The sequence below is a fragment of the Neolamprologus multifasciatus genome, chromosome 14 (assembly GCF_963576455.1).
Source record: "Neolamprologus multifasciatus chromosome 14, fNeoMul1.2, whole genome shotgun sequence".
Lineage (NCBI taxonomy): Eukaryota > Metazoa > Chordata > Actinopteri > Cichliformes > Cichlidae > Neolamprologus > Neolamprologus multifasciatus.
In genome coordinates this window covers 6,823,968-6,841,662 of record NC_140452.1, presented here as the reverse complement: position 1 = coordinate 6,841,662, position 17,695 = coordinate 6,823,968, and the positions used below count along the sequence as shown (strand labels likewise).

Sequence of the window (17,695 nt, the reverse complement as noted above, 5' to 3'; positions counted from 1 at the left end):
ATAATATTGTAAAGGAAACAAAACATTAATCAAAAAATTGTTGAAACACAAATTACAACATTGTATAAAAATTTCAATCATCAACTCAAATACTTGGTTCTAATTGAACATAAATTTCTATGAACTTGTAAGAACTGTGTAGAACATGAATCAGTCTGTGTCAGATCCTGAATTTGAAATTTCCACTGAAGTCACGGGTAAGAGGCAAGTGGAACCAAGATCTAGGCCATTTGCTTTTTTAAGTTTGCAAAGACTGCTAAATTTTGCCAATGGTAGTTCACTCTTTACAACATAGTACGCTGTTCTAAACAGATATATCAGGTTTATTTTTAGTTTGTTATTTGCAATTGGTGTTTGTTCTGGGAAAGATATTGCAGACTGAGCAATAATGCATTTCTTGCATTTCTCATGGGTTCTAATGGGGGCCTTTCTTAAAATTACTGGTCCCAGTAACAAAGGCGCTTGTCGACTCAGAAATCATGGGAAAACCAACAACACACCCAGCAGAACCTTATGTTATTTACACAGGTGCACATAAGTGGTCTGCAGGTGCGCATTCGCTGTCAAAATAAAAGACGCGCACCAGATAAGAAGTTGCAACGCGCGATTGCGTCCATATAAAAGGCTGTTTTTGTCCGCTAGAGTGGGATTTTCACGGCACATTCTGCACCAAATCTCTGTGCGTTCATCATTTGTTTGAAGACAGCTCACCTCCTGCAACCACTTTTCCGAGAATATGCGCTTCTTTTGTGGTTCGGACTCCTTCTGACATTTCTTTGGAAAACCAAAGTAATTGCTTAAAGGAGCTTGCTTCTTCGACATCTTTAAGAGTTCTAAACAAATGTCTGTCCTCTCCTGAAAATCGTATGTACACAAACACGCGTTGCAACTTCTTGTCTTGTGCGTGATTTTTATTTTTGACAGCGAATGCGCACCTGCGGACCACTTATGTGCAGCCCTGGTTATTATTTAGCTTGTCATATTGCAGCCACAGAAATTCTTTTGTCCATGAAACCATAAAGCTGCACTTTCTTTTTGCCTTATAGTCTGATTTGTCATAACTTTTCCATTTTGTGGTAAGCTTTTCTTTGGCTGTCACTTTTTCACCCTGACTGGTCTTATTTGGCTCAGCAGAACTAAAATATATATCCTGCTGCTTTTACACACGCACTTACATAACGCTCAGCGATTCTCTGCGCGATCAACCTCTCACATGTTTAAGCTTGCTGCGGGAGATTTCACTTGTCATGTTTGCATAGTAAGCTAACGATTGATAAGACGATGTCAGAGGAATTGAAGCGCAAATTATCGTCACTCACCAATCAGTACTGTCGCTCTCTGAAAAGCAAAGTGAAAGCAAAAAACAAGCGCAAATTCAAACGCAATTTCAATATGTCACATATTGACAGTGGCTCACCGATGCCAATGACATAATTATCCAGCTACATTTCCGAAAGAATGCAAAAGCATTGCCATATATTTTTCCTTCCTACGATAGCCCGACGGGCAGGGCAGAGATAGATTTTGGTAGCCCGACTGGAAAAATCGCTAGCCCCGGGACGTCGGGCTAGCGATTTTGCGAGCCCTGGAGTGGGAGAAGAGGGTTGCATTGACAAACCAACACAATGGACAGCACATTGAACACATTTTATAAGTGGTCAGAAACTTGTAAATAACTCATGAAAGAATAAAGTTACATTGAAACCAAGCACACCATTGTTTTTCTTGTGACATTACCAATAAGTTTGATGTGTCACATGGCCGTCTTCCTATTGAAAAACAAGTTGTATCCAAGATGGCCGACTTCTAAATGGCCACCATGGTCACCACCCATCTTGAGGAGTTTGCCCCCTCACATATACTAATGTGCCACAAACAGGACTATCACCAACCATTCCCATTTTATTACGGTGTATCCATATAAATGGCCCACCCTGTACATCCATGTTAAAATGTATACATATGAGAATGAAAATGTGCAAATATAAAAATTAACATAAAATTATGTAAGAGTAAGAAGAGTAAAAATATGTGTATCTAACAGAAGAAAGTATGTGAGAGTGAAATAAAATTCTGGCTTGCATAAAATTACAATTTTTCTTGTTCAGCAAGAGCAGCAATGATGTGTCTAAATGAGGCATTAACATAGAAAAACAAAGAAGTTAACAGTAAATCAATAAATTGTATTTATTTTTTTGTTTACAGTAATTTGTGTTTAAAGTGGTTAAGTAATGTGATGAGAACAGCTAGTTATCATCATGTAAGGTACCATATAGCATTTGTTTTCTGATCCAATACCAAGAAAAAGCTTGGCTTTTATTGTTTTTTCCCATATATAATAAAAGGAAGAAAGGGTTAACTTTCCTTATTTCATTTGCCACGTATCTCATGAATGTAGCTGCTCTCTATGAATCATGCAGAAAACATACTAATCAAGATACATGCAATTAATACTAGAATTCAACTATGGCTCTACATGGCAGGATCTTAAAAAAGAAGGGAAAATTGAGCGGATGACATATGCTTTCTGAATTTATCTGCAGTCCCATGTCATTCAAATTTAAATTAAAAAATCCAGACTAAATCCAAACAAAATAAAGAAAGAAAAACCATAATAAATATATATACATCAGTAACTTTTAGCCTTCAGTCACTTGGTAAATCACATTTTACTGCATTCAATATTCAAAGTGAATTTGGTGCCTTCTTCCCCATCATATTCCTTTTTGTATTATTCTCTGGTTTCAGTAAGATGATATAACATTTAGGTATGAAGATGCAAATCAGCAGTCCAAAACTGGAAGCAAGTATAGCAAATATTTCTACAGCAACACTGAACTTTCCAGGAGAGCTGATATATGCTGGGATAAATGTAATCCACACTGCACAGAATATCAGCATGCTGAACGTGATAAACTTGGCCTCATTGAAATTATCGGGTAGTTTTCGAGCTAAAAATGCAAAAATAAAACATAAAATAGCCAGAAGTCCTATATAACCAAGCACAGCCCAAAAGCCTACAGCTGAGCCTAGGGCACACTCCAGAGTGATCTTGTCTTTAATTTCCTTAAAATTCTTAAATGGAAAAGGAGGAGAAGTTGTTAACCAGATGATACAAATGATAACTTGTATAAGAGTAAATGCTGTAACACAGAGTCTCTGCTGTGTCTGTCCAAACCATTTTTTAACATTACTACCTGGACGTGTAGCTCTGAAGGCCATTAAAACAACCATTGTTTTTCCCAGAAGACAAGAGATACAGAGGACAAAGGTGATGCCAAACGCTACATGTCGGAACATGCAGGACCAATCAGAGGGCTGACCAATGAAGGTCAGAGAACACAGGAAGCACAGAATTAAGGAGAAGAGCAGCAGGAAGCTCAGTTCAGAGTTGTTTGCCCTGACAATAGGAGTTTTCCTGTACTTGAAGAAAATAAGTATCACACCAATCGCCATGCATGCCCCAAATAAAGATGCTGCAGTGAGCAGTGCTCCCATAATTTCTTCATATGACAGAAACACTGCTTCCTTCTTTATACAAGCATCTCTTCTTTTATTTGACCAAAACTCAGGTAGACATCTCACACAGGTGACAGAATCTGGAAATTAATATTTAGTAAAAATGTCATATGCCTGTATTTGAATCAAAAACATCCATGTAATATTCTACTGATGATTTACAGTTACAAGATGAAAAACAACATGTTTATCATGTTTATCAACCCCCCCCCCAAAAAAAACCAACAACAAACAGACAAAAAAACAGTGCTTCACAGTTTTGTGGTTAAGTGAGTTTGCACAGTGTAGCTATCTAGTGCATTCACCTGCTGTTTTTGATTGTTGCATACGTTTCCTTTGCACTTTAAATGAATGAACATGCAATTCTAAATATTTTCCAGAGTGCATACACAATTTTACGAAGACCACATGTAAGTCCTGTTATAACATAAAAACTCTCTCTCTATTTGTCTATATTTACATATGCAGACATATGTAAACTTTATATAAATTTTAATTTTTTTTTTTTTTTGCAGAAATCCAATGCTATCAATTATCAAAAATAATGTCCAAATTAATTTTATCTCCTTACTCACGATTCTGTGATAAGCAGTTAATTATTTTCACATAGTTCAACAAGGAAATCTAAATGATATTATGTCTCCACAAAAACAGACATCAAACTTATTATATGGTTACTGTATGGCCTTCCTACGTACTTAACTTTGCTTTGCAACGCACCAAAGTTAAAATGAAATATCATTGCACCTGTATTGTTGCTGATCTCTCCCTCTGCACATGCTATACAGTCATAGCAGCAAACAGGCCTTCCTTTCTGGAGAACCTTGCGTGTTCCTGGGCGACATTTCTCACTGCAAACTGACACAGGCACCTGCATGATCAAAAATATTTAACCGTATATGGACTTTGACAAAGAAAAATGTCCATATGATGTTCTCTGTAGAACAATGTATTTTGAAGCATCAAAATATTGTGAAACATAATTAATTACATATTTTGAACAAAGAAACAAGAACATAAAAAGGAATTGTACGATAGCTTACCTGCTTTGAGTTTCTTGCCCAAATTAAAGACTTGTTTTGCAGATTTAGCTGTTTCTTTGTAGTTAATGACGTATCATAAAGGCCAACTGTGACAAACTCCACTGTACCATTTTCTCTTGGCTGCCAGTTTATAATGTCATACTTTGCTGCCGGATCTCCATTCTCATTAAAGTAAACCTCATCTCCTTCCTTAGTTGTGAAATGGATCTTCTGTATGTGTTGCAGAACCTAAGAAGTATGTCATAACTCAATTCATTGCATGACAAAGATTGTACATAATGACTGGTTAAAATATATATATAAGAATCCATTTTTTTAGATAACATTTTTCTTAATAACTTCATGTGAAAACTGTATTTTAAGCTACTAAAAAGCTTACCATGGATGGATCTAGCTGCACAGTTTTGTTACATGTTTTATTACAACTGAGGATGTTGTGAAGTGCATGGGCCACTGCATACACCCCTTTGTAGACATTGTTAAAGATAGGCATGAGAGACATGTCAATGAAGCTATTTTGAACTCCAGTCACATCTTCTTGTCCAGTACACTCTCTCTGAATGTCTGCTGATGACTTCAACTCCTTGAACTTACAACTAAATAGTGTCTCCCAGACCTCAGTGAACAGTTCATTATTTGATGATTTCAATGGCTTCTCATCCAGTATGAACTCTCTCAGGCCAGTGATATGTGCTTTAGGAATGGAAAGACCAATGGAACCATCCAGTATGTGATGTATGTCCATTTCTGCAGTTTGTGAATCAAATATCCAAGACTCACTGCCTACCCACTGATACCCAGACAAGTTATGGTATGAAAACTCAGGTAGCAGGACATTCAAATCTGCACGGGAAAGGAATGCAACAATCACCTTGGAGGTTGAAGCCTTTATAATTTCAATTATCCTTTGTATTTTGGAATATGGATCTGTTCTAAAGAAAGATACAGAATACTCCAGACAGATGCCCAGCTGCTGTGCAGTTTCTGTGAATGTGGCCATGCCATTATTTCCATAATCATTATTGGATCTGATAGCTCCAACCCAAGTCCATCTAAAGTACTTGACCAAATGTGTCAGGGCTCTGCTCTGGTAGTAGTCACTGGGTATTGTTCTGAGGAAGGATGGGTACTTGGTTTTGTCACTGAGACAAGCACATGTGGCAAAGTGGCTGATCTGGAATTAAAAATAAAAACTTATAAATGAAAAAGACACAGAATGAAAAAAGATGAAAGTGTTAAAAATAAAACATTTAAATTTAATGGAAAAAATATAGTAAAAATATTTTTTTTAAAAAACAGTTCTACTCAATACTTATACTGAGTACATAAAATGTACTTAAAATTTTTTTTTTAAGTATTCAAAGATGATAAAATAGGTTCTATATATAAAATACCAACCACTGGTACAAAAAAAGGTCCAATAACAGTAGCTACTGCTATGGTTGGAGAAGAAGAGGTCTCTCCTATTATGGCTTGCACATATGCAGGTTTTGTACATGAGGTCTTGGATGGTACAGACACAATTTCATTACCATTAGCCAAAGCTAGTGTAACTCCTACACTTCTGGCAACAGATCCACAAGTATCATACATTTTATAGCCCAGAGAGATTCCAGGCAGTAGGTCTGTACTGTTATTAATCTCCTCGATGGCAAAAACCATAGCCTGGGCAAACTGCAAATCTCTGAAATTTAAACTTAATTGAGACAATTATTAATAATTTGAATTGCATCATGTTCCCTAAAACAGACACAAATAATCTGGATGAATCTCAAAATACAAAACAAAAACATTTCTAATTAAAACATTTAATGAAAGGAATTTAAATAACTAAAACAAATGAAAATACTTTTTTGTCTGTAATGATTCCCAAAAGATTCTTTAAATGTAAATTGATTTGCAATGTGTCATTTACCTGGTACATTGTAGTGGCAGAGGTTGGTTCATGTAGGAATCCTTTCTGTCTTTCCAGCTTGTGTGAAAAGAGAACATTCCCCCCAGTATAATATGCCCATTCTTAGATAGCAGTGGGTTCTCAGGATCTCCTCTCTGTCTGCACACTGGCTCCTCAGCATGACAAACAGATGCCACCAACAACAGTTGTAGAAATGCCCATCCCTGCTCTGGCCATCTCTGTGTTGGTGTCATTTCTTGAGCTAAACCACTTAGTAGCATTAAAAGTACTATAATGAAGATGAAATACTTATTCTGGTATTTATACCTTTTGGTGCAGCATAAGAAATAATTGAAGAGTGGCAGTATATTCACAGTAGATGTACAGGTCTGGCAAAAGGAGAATCATGCCCAAATTTGCATTTAAATGTAAGTTTACGTATGTAAAACAAGGACATACACATCACACAGGGCTTAAATAAGAAGTAACAGTGCAAAAAACAATTTATTAGAAATAAATATGCATTGAAATTTATTCAAATGTTAAACATGCAGCATCCTTTTCCAAAGTGGTAACTAAGGTCATAAAATTACTTTCTTAGAAAGCACCTGCTTAATAAGGAAAGAAGTGGATGCACTGGAAACTTTACTTTTTTATACATTACTTTATACAACAAGTTACAGTAATCCTTTAACTTCCACTTTCACATCTGTGATGCATAGATGTGACATTAAGATCTGTCAACAGTCTGATACTAAATTAAAGTTGACATGAAATGCTAAGGGAAATTTACAGCAGGGAGGATTTGACATTTGAAGTGTAGTTTAGGAAATAAGTGTTTTAAGTTTTTACAACAGGTGTAGCGCCATCTTGTGCCCGTACAGAACCTGATGTCACTAGGTTGGTTGGTTTTTAATTGTTAAATAGATTCCCACTGAAATAAGGTAATCCACCTGTGGGCCATAATGCTTGGGATTGTAGATCACTTTGCAAATGACAGTTCGGTGGATAAGTGTGTGTTTAAGTCAGTTGCATCGGTGGTTCACCAGACCCACAAGCTGAAGTTGACACTGTCCCCTCTGTGTTTGATTTTTCCTCGTCAGGCCACGTGGAAAGACCAAGCAGCACAATCAGCTGGCAGTGCAGATGTGCGATGAGTACCCAAGCACATCAAATCAATTTACAACCAGTTTGCAATCAGTGTTGCAGTCATTACTCAAGAACAGTAATGTATTATACATTACGTGTTACTTTTGAGTAGCACAGTATGTTACCTACTCCTATGATAAAGCCATTTGTTACACTACTCGATACTTTCTGCTTACTCTGTAAAATGACCAGTTATCCTGTTTTTTGATGAGCAGCATTTTATTTGCATAAAATATTGTTGGTCGCATCTTACAGACATCTGCTCTGCCAGCTTGGTCTGTATACTGATCTAGTAAGGAAAAATCTAATCTGACTTTAGCCTGTTGGTCCGGTGAACCACCGGTGCACCCACGCATACAGGCTCTCCTCCACAAAGTCTTCATTTATAATTGACTCTTCAAAACTATGCATTACGGCTAACAAGTGGATTCCATTTGAGTTCAGTTAGCCAACAATAAATAAATAATTAAAATAACCTGTTGCTTAATAGACAGAAGTTGAAAATGAACTGCATATCCTCGTGTTTTTGTTCTTAAAATTAAATCTATTGCTGCTACTAGGGGCAGTATGACAGCTTTTTAGAGTTTAATGTCCACCTTAATTAGCTAGACTCAGACTCCCAATCTACTTGGGAGACAGATTCCGTTGCCAGCAGAAAGGCAACAGTAAATGATTAGCAGTTTAGAGGTATTTTAGACATTTTACACCAACAGACTTTTTTCTATATTTACTGTTTTTGTATTTACTCTAAAATCTCATCGTATAGAGTACCATATATTATACAGTGGAACCCTGACTTACGAAATTAATTCGTTCCTGAGGGTCTTTCATAAGTCAAAAATTTTCATAAGTCGAAGTACCCATCGCGCCTTTTGAGTGAACGATAGGCTATAGGCTAATTGCTAACTGCAACAACAATACGTCATTCAAGTGGAACAGCAAAGCGCAAGTACGAAAGCCTAGGGGTTGTCACATGATTCGGAAGGCATTCTGGGCATTCTGGGCTCAGCCAATCAGAGCCAGTGGATTTCGTTATGTCGGCATTTTGCCGTAACACGGGCAGAAATATTGCCGTTAAGTGCCTTCGTAACTTGAATTTTTCGTTAAATGGGGTATTCGTAAGTCGGGGTCCCACTGTACAAGTAATCTGCAATAAATTACAGGTAGTAATAAAATAAACTACTAACTCTTTTACTGTGCGTCCACACCTACATGGGTATTTTTGAAAACGCAGCTATTTCTATGCGTTTGGGACTGTATTTTGTTCTGATCTTATATCAAGGAAGAGCTTAACTGTTATTGCTATTATCATTAAATTAAGAGAAAAAAGTTAAACTTTTCTGATTTCATTAGCCATGTATCTATGAGTAGCTGCTCTTTGAGAATCATGCATAAAACGCATACATGGACAAAGCAAAGCAACTACTGTAATCAAGTTAGACTGTGCTGCACACTAAAATTCAACAGTGGTTATACATGGAGGCCTCTTGAAATGGAGAATGAACAAGTTACAGAATAATACATACTCTTACTAATTTTATCTGCAGTGGCATGTCATTCAAATAACAAACTTCCAGAGTTTGACAGAACAAAATAAAAGCATGTCATGATGAATGTGTGAATGACTCAGTAACCTTTAGCTATCAGCCACTTATGTATGTTTTTTTTTTTGTTTGAGTAAATTACAAAGTAAGTAATGAAAATGCATTAGAAAGAAGAAGCAGTTTCTATAAAGCCAGTATCAATTGGAGTATATCCTGCTGGCAGCTTATTTATATTCTGACAAGATGATGACCCAATTATGTAAAAATAATAATAACATTAAAATTCCATTTTACTGCATTCAGTTTTGAAAGTGACTATGGTGCCTTCTTCCCCATAATATGTTTTTTTGTATTCTTTTCTGGTTTCAGTAAGATTATATAACATTTGGGTATGAAGATGCAAATTAACAGTCCAAAACTGGAAGCAAGTATAGCAAATATTTCTACAGCAACACTGAACTTCCCAGGAGAGCTGACATATGCTGGGATAAATGTAATCCACACTGCACAGAATATCAGCATGCTGAAAGTGATAAACTTGGCCTCATTGAAATTATCAGGTAGTTTTCGAGCTAAAAATGCAAAAATAAAACATAAAATAGCCAGAAGTCCTATATAACCAAGCACAGCCCAAAAGCCTACAGCTGAGCCTAGAGCACACTCCAGAGTGATCTTGTCTTTGATTTCCTTAAAATTCTTAAACGGAAAAGGAGGAAAAGTTGTTAACCAGATGATACAAATATTAACTTGTATAACAGTGAATGCTGTAACACAGAGTCTCTGTTGTGTCTGCCCAAACCATTTCTTAACATTACTACCTGGACGTGTAGCTCTGAAAGCCATTAAAACAACTATTGTTTTTCCCAGAAGACAAGAGATACAGAGGACAAAGGTGATGCCAAACGCTACATGTCGGAGCATACAGGACCAATCAGAGGGCTGACCAATGAAGGTCAGAGAACACAGGAAGCACAGAATTAAGGAGAAGAGCAGCAGGAAGCTCAGTTCAGAGTTGTTTGCCCTGACAATAGGAGTTTTCCTGTACTTGAAGAAAATTTGTATCACACTAATTGTCATGCATGCCCCAAATAAAGCTACTGCAGTGAGCAGTGCTCCCATAATTTCTTCATATGACAGAAACACTGCTTCCTTCTTTATACAAGCATCTCTTCTTTCATTTGACCAAAACTCAGGTAGACATCTCACACAGGTGATAGAATCTGGAAATTAATATTGAAGCAGATGTTACACTTAATGAATACAATTGTTTATGCCTCTGCTATGATATATTCTACTGGTGTTGAATTAGAAGTGCATAAACAACATTATTATTGAATGGCTGCCACACTGTTTTGTGATCAAATAACGATTTAAAGATATAACTTTTAGAGCATTCATCAGAGTTTATGAATGTGGTATACTTGTCCCTTGCATTTTAGAAGCAATGTGCAAATAATTCTAAATATTTAATAGCGAGCACAAAGGCAGAAAGATACACAATTTTACATAGGCCAAATATACGTCCTGTTACAACAGTGGTTCCCAAAGTTTTTCTTTGCTAGGCACCCCTTTGTTTTACAAGAAAATCTTGCCCCCCCACCCCCACCCCCACCTAAACCCCACCCCCCGGCACAAATACATCTTCTAACCACACACACCCATATTTTTTGTTTTCAAACTCAATTGCAGTTTATTTCACACCTCAAATATTTAGTAAACAAACAAATTAATTAAACTGCAATAAATTACAGGTAGCAATAAAATGAACTATTAACTCTTTTACGCTACGTCCACACATACACGGATATTTTTGAAAACGCAGCTTTTTTATGCATTTATGCATGGAGCTTTTGTCCACAGGTAAACAACTTTTCGGATCACCGCAAACTGAGATTTTTAAAAACTCCTGTCAGGTTGGAGATTTTCAAAAACTCGGTTTTTGCGTTTACGTGTGGACGAGGAATACAGAGTTTGTCACGCAACATCAAAGGTATGTGCCTTTTTTGACATCACGCTGTGCGCCACGTTATTATTTACATGAGATGAATTTCTACAATGGCTGTTAAATACTGTTAATGTTACTATCTGCAGTTTTTACACGCTTACATATACACACACAGTTACTGTCCCTCCATTTAGAAAGGCAGAGGCGTCACGGTGTAATTATTTTACGTGTAGTTGTTTTTCTTCCTGTGTAATACTGTTCAACATAGCTATCAATACATTTTTCAAAAAATGCCTCTATGCAAAATGGTTTTAAAAACATAAACAACTGTGGGATACTGTTTGTCCGTGATTTGAACAGCCCAGCGCATGCTCCCGACGCATGGGAAACAAATTGCGAAGGTAGGTCGCACAAAGGTAAGATATGCTATTAGCCAAAGGTAAGATATGCTATTAGCCAAAGGTAAGATATGCTTCATCATATTTCCTAGTCTTTGGGTTGGGAAGTTGGTTTGGAAGCACATTTGGCGATGCTTCATCTTCTGCTTTGCGTTTCTGTGGGAGCCCTGTCAAAAACCTGTCCATTATGCTAGCAGTTCCCCCCCCCCCCCCCCCCACTTTGGGAACCTCTGTGTTACAAGATCAAACATGTGTCTCTCTTTCTAATAATACATCGTTTTCTATGGTAGCACTTTTTATTACAGCTTGGTCATTTGTAAGTCATTACCACTCAATTACTGGTGGTAGTTTCTGTGTAATAAGCAGAAACAGAACTACAAAGCGCAAAACTGCTTTTCTGTTTAATAACATATTAGGGAGTCTTTAGAATCTTTTTCTCCAATTGATCTTTCTTAGTTAACTTCAGTAATTAATTCCTCCAAACCATCAACATGTCTTCCTGACTGCATTCATACAAGACTGCACAAAGAAGTCCTGCTATTAATTAATGTGTCAATCTTAAATATGATCAACCTATCTCTAATAATTTGCTATGTACCACAGGCCTTCAAGCTGCCAGTAGTTAAACCTTTGCTCAAAAAGCCATGACTTGACCCAGCAGTCTTAGCTAATTATAGGCCAATCTCCAACCTCCCTTTCTTTTCAAAAATTCTTGAAAGAGTAGTTGTCAAACAGCTAATTGATCATCTGCAGAGGAATGGCTTATTTTAAGAGTTTCAGTCAGGTTTCAAAGCTCATCACAGTAAAGAAACAACTTTAGTGAAGGTTACAAATTCTCTTCTTATGGCCTCTGACAGTGGACTCATCTCTGTGCTTGTCCTGCTAGACCTTAGTGCAGCATTAGACATTGTTGAACATAATATTCTATTACAATGATCAGAGTGTGCTGTAGATATTACAGGTACTGCACTGCAGTGGTTTGTATCATATCTGTCTAATAGACTCCAATTTGTTCAAGTAAATGGAGAGTCCTCTTCACACAGTAAGGTCAATTATGGAGTTCCACAGGGTTCAATGCTAGGACCAATTCTGTTTAACTGCAGGAATGTCTTAAAGACATAAAGGCCTGGATAACTGAGGTTATTGTATTCAGCCCTGAAAATCAAAGAAATATTGTATCTAACCATTATTATTCTTACTCCGGATGGGCTTACCTTGGCCTCCAGTAATACTGTGAGGAAAACTGGAGTCATTTTTGACCAGGATATGTCCTTCAATGCACATATTAAACAAATATGTAGGACTGCTTTTTTCCATTTGTGCAGTATCTCTATAATTAGAAATATCCTGTCTCAGAGTCACACTGAAAAAACTAGTTCATGCATTTATTACCTCTAGGCCAGACTACTGTAATTGATTATTATCAGAATGTCCTAAAAACTCCCTGAATAGCATTCAGTTAATTCAAAATGCTGCAGCAAGAGTACTAACAGAGACTAGAAAGAGAGAGCATATTTCTCCTATATTGGCTTCCCTTTATTGGCTCTCTGTTAAAGAATTGAATTTAAATACTGTTCCTTATATACAAATTCTTGAATAATCAGGCCCCATCTTATCTTAATAACCTTATAGTACCATACCAACCCATTAGAACACTTTGCTCTCACACTGCAGGCTTACTTGTTTTTCCTAGAGTAATTAAAAATAGAATGGGAGGGAGAGTATTCAGTTTTCAGGCCCCCGAAACCAGCTTCCAGTTTGGATTCAGGAGACAGACACTATCTCTACACAAAGATTAAGCTTAAAACTTTCCTTTTTGCATATAGTTAGGGCTGGATCTCGTGACCTTGAGTCCTCCCTTACCTATGCTGAAATAGGTGTAGGCTGCTTGGGGATTCCAATGATGCATTGAGTAGTTCTTCTTCAGTTACTTTTCTCACTCCCTATGTGTTAATAGACCTCTCTACATTGAATCATACTTGTTATTAATCTCTGGCTCTTCTCCACAGCTTGTCTTTTATCCTGTCTTCCTTCTCTCACCCCAACTGCCCCTCCCTGAGCCTGGTTCTTCCAGATGTTTCTTCCTGTTAAAAAGGTGGTTTTCCTTCCCACTGTCGCCAAAGTGCTTGTTCATAGGGTGTCATGTGATTGTTGGGGTTTTTCTCTGTATGCATTGTTCTAGGGTCTACCTTATAATGTAAAGTGGCTTGAGATTACTATTGTTTTGATTTGGTATTGAATTGAAAAACGCAAAAGGTGTTTCCTGGTAGTCATTACTATTCTTTAAGTGTGATTATTAATATGTTATTAGATAGAAACAGGCAGTTTTGCATTTTGCAGCTCTGTTTCCTGATTATTACACAAACACTCAAACAGTAATGGAGTGCTAATAAATTAGAAAGTACCATATTATTACATTCTTGTTTCTGCCTTGTTACCCTACTATTTCCTAGGGGTGGGTTTTTATAATCGATTTATCGATTAAAATCGATTCTGGCTTGGATTACGTAAAATCGATTCATTAAAATCCTGAATCGATTTTTTAATACAAATTTATTTTGCCCGAAATGCCAGAATCTCTGGTGAAATCTCACAAAATTTCAACAACCACCAAACAGCTAAAACAGTAAATGAGAGCAGGAACACGGATTCTGCACAAAGACTTAAACACACAGCGCAGCCCGCGGATCAGAATCAGTTAGATGTCGCCTTTCTCACAGTCGGGGCTGAAAGCCGACAGCCCGCTGATTCTGATCTGCCGGCGGGTCCGTGCTTTGTGTTCACGCCCTTTATGCGCTGATTGTAAAGCTGTTAGTTTGATGTCTCTCCAAACAATATTGACCGAACCAGCAGCAAGAGAAGATCCAAACTACGCTTCACATAAACATCGTCATGTATTCACTCTGACTTTTACTGTTTTGCTTCTACCATGAGGCACATCTCTCTCTCTCTCTCTCTGTATGGTTTTCTGCATTATTCGCTTGCTTGTTACGCACAAGTCTACCTTTGTTTACAGCGCTATCGGCCGACTTTTTTTTTTCTTTCCGTTTTATATACTTCCGAAAAGAAAACCTAATTTCTGCCGTTCAATGCTGAACAAATTTAAACTTTTTAAAATTATGCAAAACGCTTAGCCGTGTCTCTAATAAAATCGCTGTAACTTCAGAGGTAATGTTCATATGTTTATTAATGGTTTTCTTTCGTTTTTGATGTACTGCAGAATATTTTTATAAAATCCCAGGCCAGGAAAAATCACCTTCATGTGTTTTATCTTCAGCTACTTTGACACAAAGGCATCTGCTGTGACGCTCACACCTTTGATAAAGTCTTGCGTGTGTCAGCTTCCTTTTTATAGATACAAAAATATGTAAATGTACTGATGTGAATTATAATATTTCTGACTGTCAAAATTTCCCATATTCAAATCGAAGTGAATCGAATCTAATCTAATTAAATCGAATCGTGAATCAAATCGATTCTGGACCTTGTGAATCGGAATTGAATCGATTCTAGAAATCAGTGACGATACCCAGCCCTACTATTTCCCCTTTTTTTACTGAGCTGTAGTTCCACATTATTACCCCTAGATTTTGGGACTTATTATCCATTTACATTAATTTCAGCATTTTATTATTATATTATGCTACCATGATATTACTTCGATATTAAGTGGTTATCACTTTATAAGTGAGCTGTAATAACAAATGCAAACATATATACTATTCTGTGGCAATGTGTTAAATATTTTTTAATATTTCAATCAGGCAATCTAGATGGAGATTATCTCTGCATAAAAACATTCATCAAAATGATTAAATAGTTCTCGTATGGCGTTCCTACATACATAACTTTGCTTTGCAACACACCAAAGTTAGAATGAAATATCACCACACCTGTAATGTTGCTTATCTCTCCCTCTGCACATCTTATACAGTCATAGCAGCAAACAGGCCTTCCTTTCTGGAGAACTTTACGTGTTCCTGGGGGACATTTCTCACTGCAAACTGACACAGGCAGCTGAATGATCAAGAACATTTAACCGTGTATAGACACTGAGAAAAAAAAAATGTGTCTATGGTGTTCTATGTCAAACGATTTCTTAATTTTGAAGCATTAAAACCAAAATAAACAATTTAAGTACATATACATACAATAAAAAAAGGAATTGTATGATAGCTTACCTGCTTTGAGTTTCTTGCCCAAATTAAAGACTTGTTTTGCAGTTTTAGCTGTTTCTCTGTAGTTAATGATATATCATAAAGACCAACTATGACAAACTCCACAACGCCGTTTTCTCTTGGCTGCCAGTTTATAATGTCATACTTTGCTGCTGGATCTCCATTCTCATTAAAGTAAACCTCATCTCCTTCCTTAGTTGTGAAATGGATCTTTCGTATGTGTTGCAGAACCTAAGAAACATGTCATAATTCAATTCATAGCATGAAAAAGATATTACACTCCTACTGACTGAAAAATATGCAAGAATCAATTTTTAATTAAAAATCTTAATGTGAACACTGTCATGTAAATTAGCAAAAAGCTCACCATAAATGGATCTAGCTGCAAATTTCTGTTACATGTTTTATTACAGCTGAGGATATTGTGAAGTGCATGGGCCACTGCATACACTCCTTTGTAGACATTGTTAAAGAGAGGCATGAGAGACATGTCAATGAAGTTATTTTGAACTCCAGTCATATCTTCATGTCCAGTACACTCTCTCTGAATGTCTGCTGATGACTTCAACTCCTTGAATTTACAACTAAATGTTGTCTCCCAGAACTCAGTAAACAAATCATTATTAGATGGATTAATTGGCTTCTTATTCAGTATGAACTCTCTCAGGCCAGTGACATGTGCTTTGGGAATGGAAACACCTATGGCACCATCCAGTATGTGATGCATATCCATTTCTGCTGTTTGTGAATCAAATATCCAAGACTCACTGCCTACCCACTGGTACCCAGACAAGTTATGGTATGAAAACTCGGGTAGCAGCACATTAAAATCTGCGCGGGCAAGGAATGCAACAATCACCTTGGAGGTTGAAGCCTTTATAATTTCAATTATCTTTTGTATTTTCACATATGGATCTGTTCTAAAGAAAGATACAGAATACTCCAGACAGATGCCCAGCTGCTGTGCAGTTTCAGTGAATGTGGCCATGCCATTATTTCCATAATCGTTATTGGATCTGATAGCTCCAACCCAAGTCCATCCAAAATACTTGACCAAATGGGCCAGGGCTCTGCTCTGGTAGTAGTCACTGGGTATTGTTCTGAGGAAGGATGGGTACTTGGTTTTGTCACTGAGACAAGCACATGTGGCAAAGTGACTGATCTAGAATTAAAAATAAAAACTTATAAATGAAAAAGACACAGAATGAGAAAAAATGAAACGGTTAAAAATACAACATTCAAATTTAATGTAAAATTACAAAAAGAACAATTCTACTCGGTACTTGTACATGAGATGCACCAGGCAAATATATATATATATATATATATATATATATATATATATATATATATATATAATACCCACCACTGGAATAAAAAAAGGTCCAATGACAGTAGCTACTGCTACGGTTGTAGAAGAAGATGTTGTTCCTATAATGGCCTGCACATGTGCAGGTCTGGTACATGATGTCTTGGATGGTACAGACACAATTTCATTTCCATTAGCCAAAGCTAGTGTAACTCCTACACTTCTGGCAACAGATCCACAATTATCATAGATTTTATAGCCCAGAGAGATTCCTGGCAGTAGGTCTGTACTGTTATTAATTTCCTCAATGGCAAAAAGCATAGCCTGGGCAAACTGCAAATCTCTGAAATTTAAACTTAATTGAGACAATTATGATTAATTTGCATTGCATTGTGTTCCTTAAAACAGACACAAATAATGTGGATAAATCTCAAAATATAAAAAAAACCATTTCAAATTAAAGCATTCAATGGAAGGAAATGAAATAACTGAGAAAATCAAAATACATTTTACTCCTCTTTTGATAGCCAACAGATTCCTTAAATGTAAATTAATTTGTATTGTGTCATTTACCTGATACATTGTAGTGGCAAAGGTTGGTTCATGTAGGACTCTCTTCTGTCTTTCCAGCTTGTGTGAAAAGAGAAGATAGCACCCAATATAATATCCCCATTCTTAGATAGCAGTAGGTTCTCAGGATCTCCTCTCTGCCTGCA

General features: G+C 36.7%; 1 protein-coding gene and 1 pseudogene across 1 annotated transcript; both read right to left on the bottom strand.

Annotated features, from left to right (window-relative positions):
• Positions 1-1,977: 1,977 nt before the first annotated feature.
• On the bottom strand, positions 1,978-6,263 carry LOC146503381 (extracellular calcium-sensing receptor-like). Its single transcript, XM_085184085.1, has 5 exons — positions 5,961-6,263; positions 4,942-5,736; positions 4,563-4,790; positions 4,267-4,390; positions 1,978-3,599 (listed from the first exon to the last, which is right to left on the bottom strand). The coding sequence occupies exons 1-5, from the start codon at positions 6,222-6,224 to the stop codon at positions 2,686-2,688; spliced, it is 2,325 nt and encodes a 774-aa protein (XP_085040211.1). The 5' UTR covers positions 6,225-6,263; the 3' UTR covers positions 1,978-2,685.
• A 3,141-nt stretch (positions 6,264-9,404) lies between these two features.
• On the bottom strand, positions 9,405-17,334 carry LOC146503380 (extracellular calcium-sensing receptor-like; annotated as a pseudogene).
• Positions 17,335-17,695: the final 361 nt, after the last annotated feature.

Excerpts from the sequence above, each read along its gene's own strand:
- LOC146503381 (XM_085184085.1), bottom strand. The coding sequence starts at position 6,224 with ATGGTTTTTGCCATCGAGGAGATTAATAACAGTACAGACCTACTGCCT. Across the intron at positions 5,737-5,960 it reads GACCTTTTTTTGTACCAGTG|ATCAGCCACTTTGCCACATG; the intron begins GTTGGTATTTTA and ends TTTTAATTCCAG. Across the intron at positions 4,791-4,941 it reads TGCAGCTAGATCCATCCATG|GTTCTGCAACACATACAGAA; the intron begins GTAAGCTTTTTA and ends CATACTTCTTAG.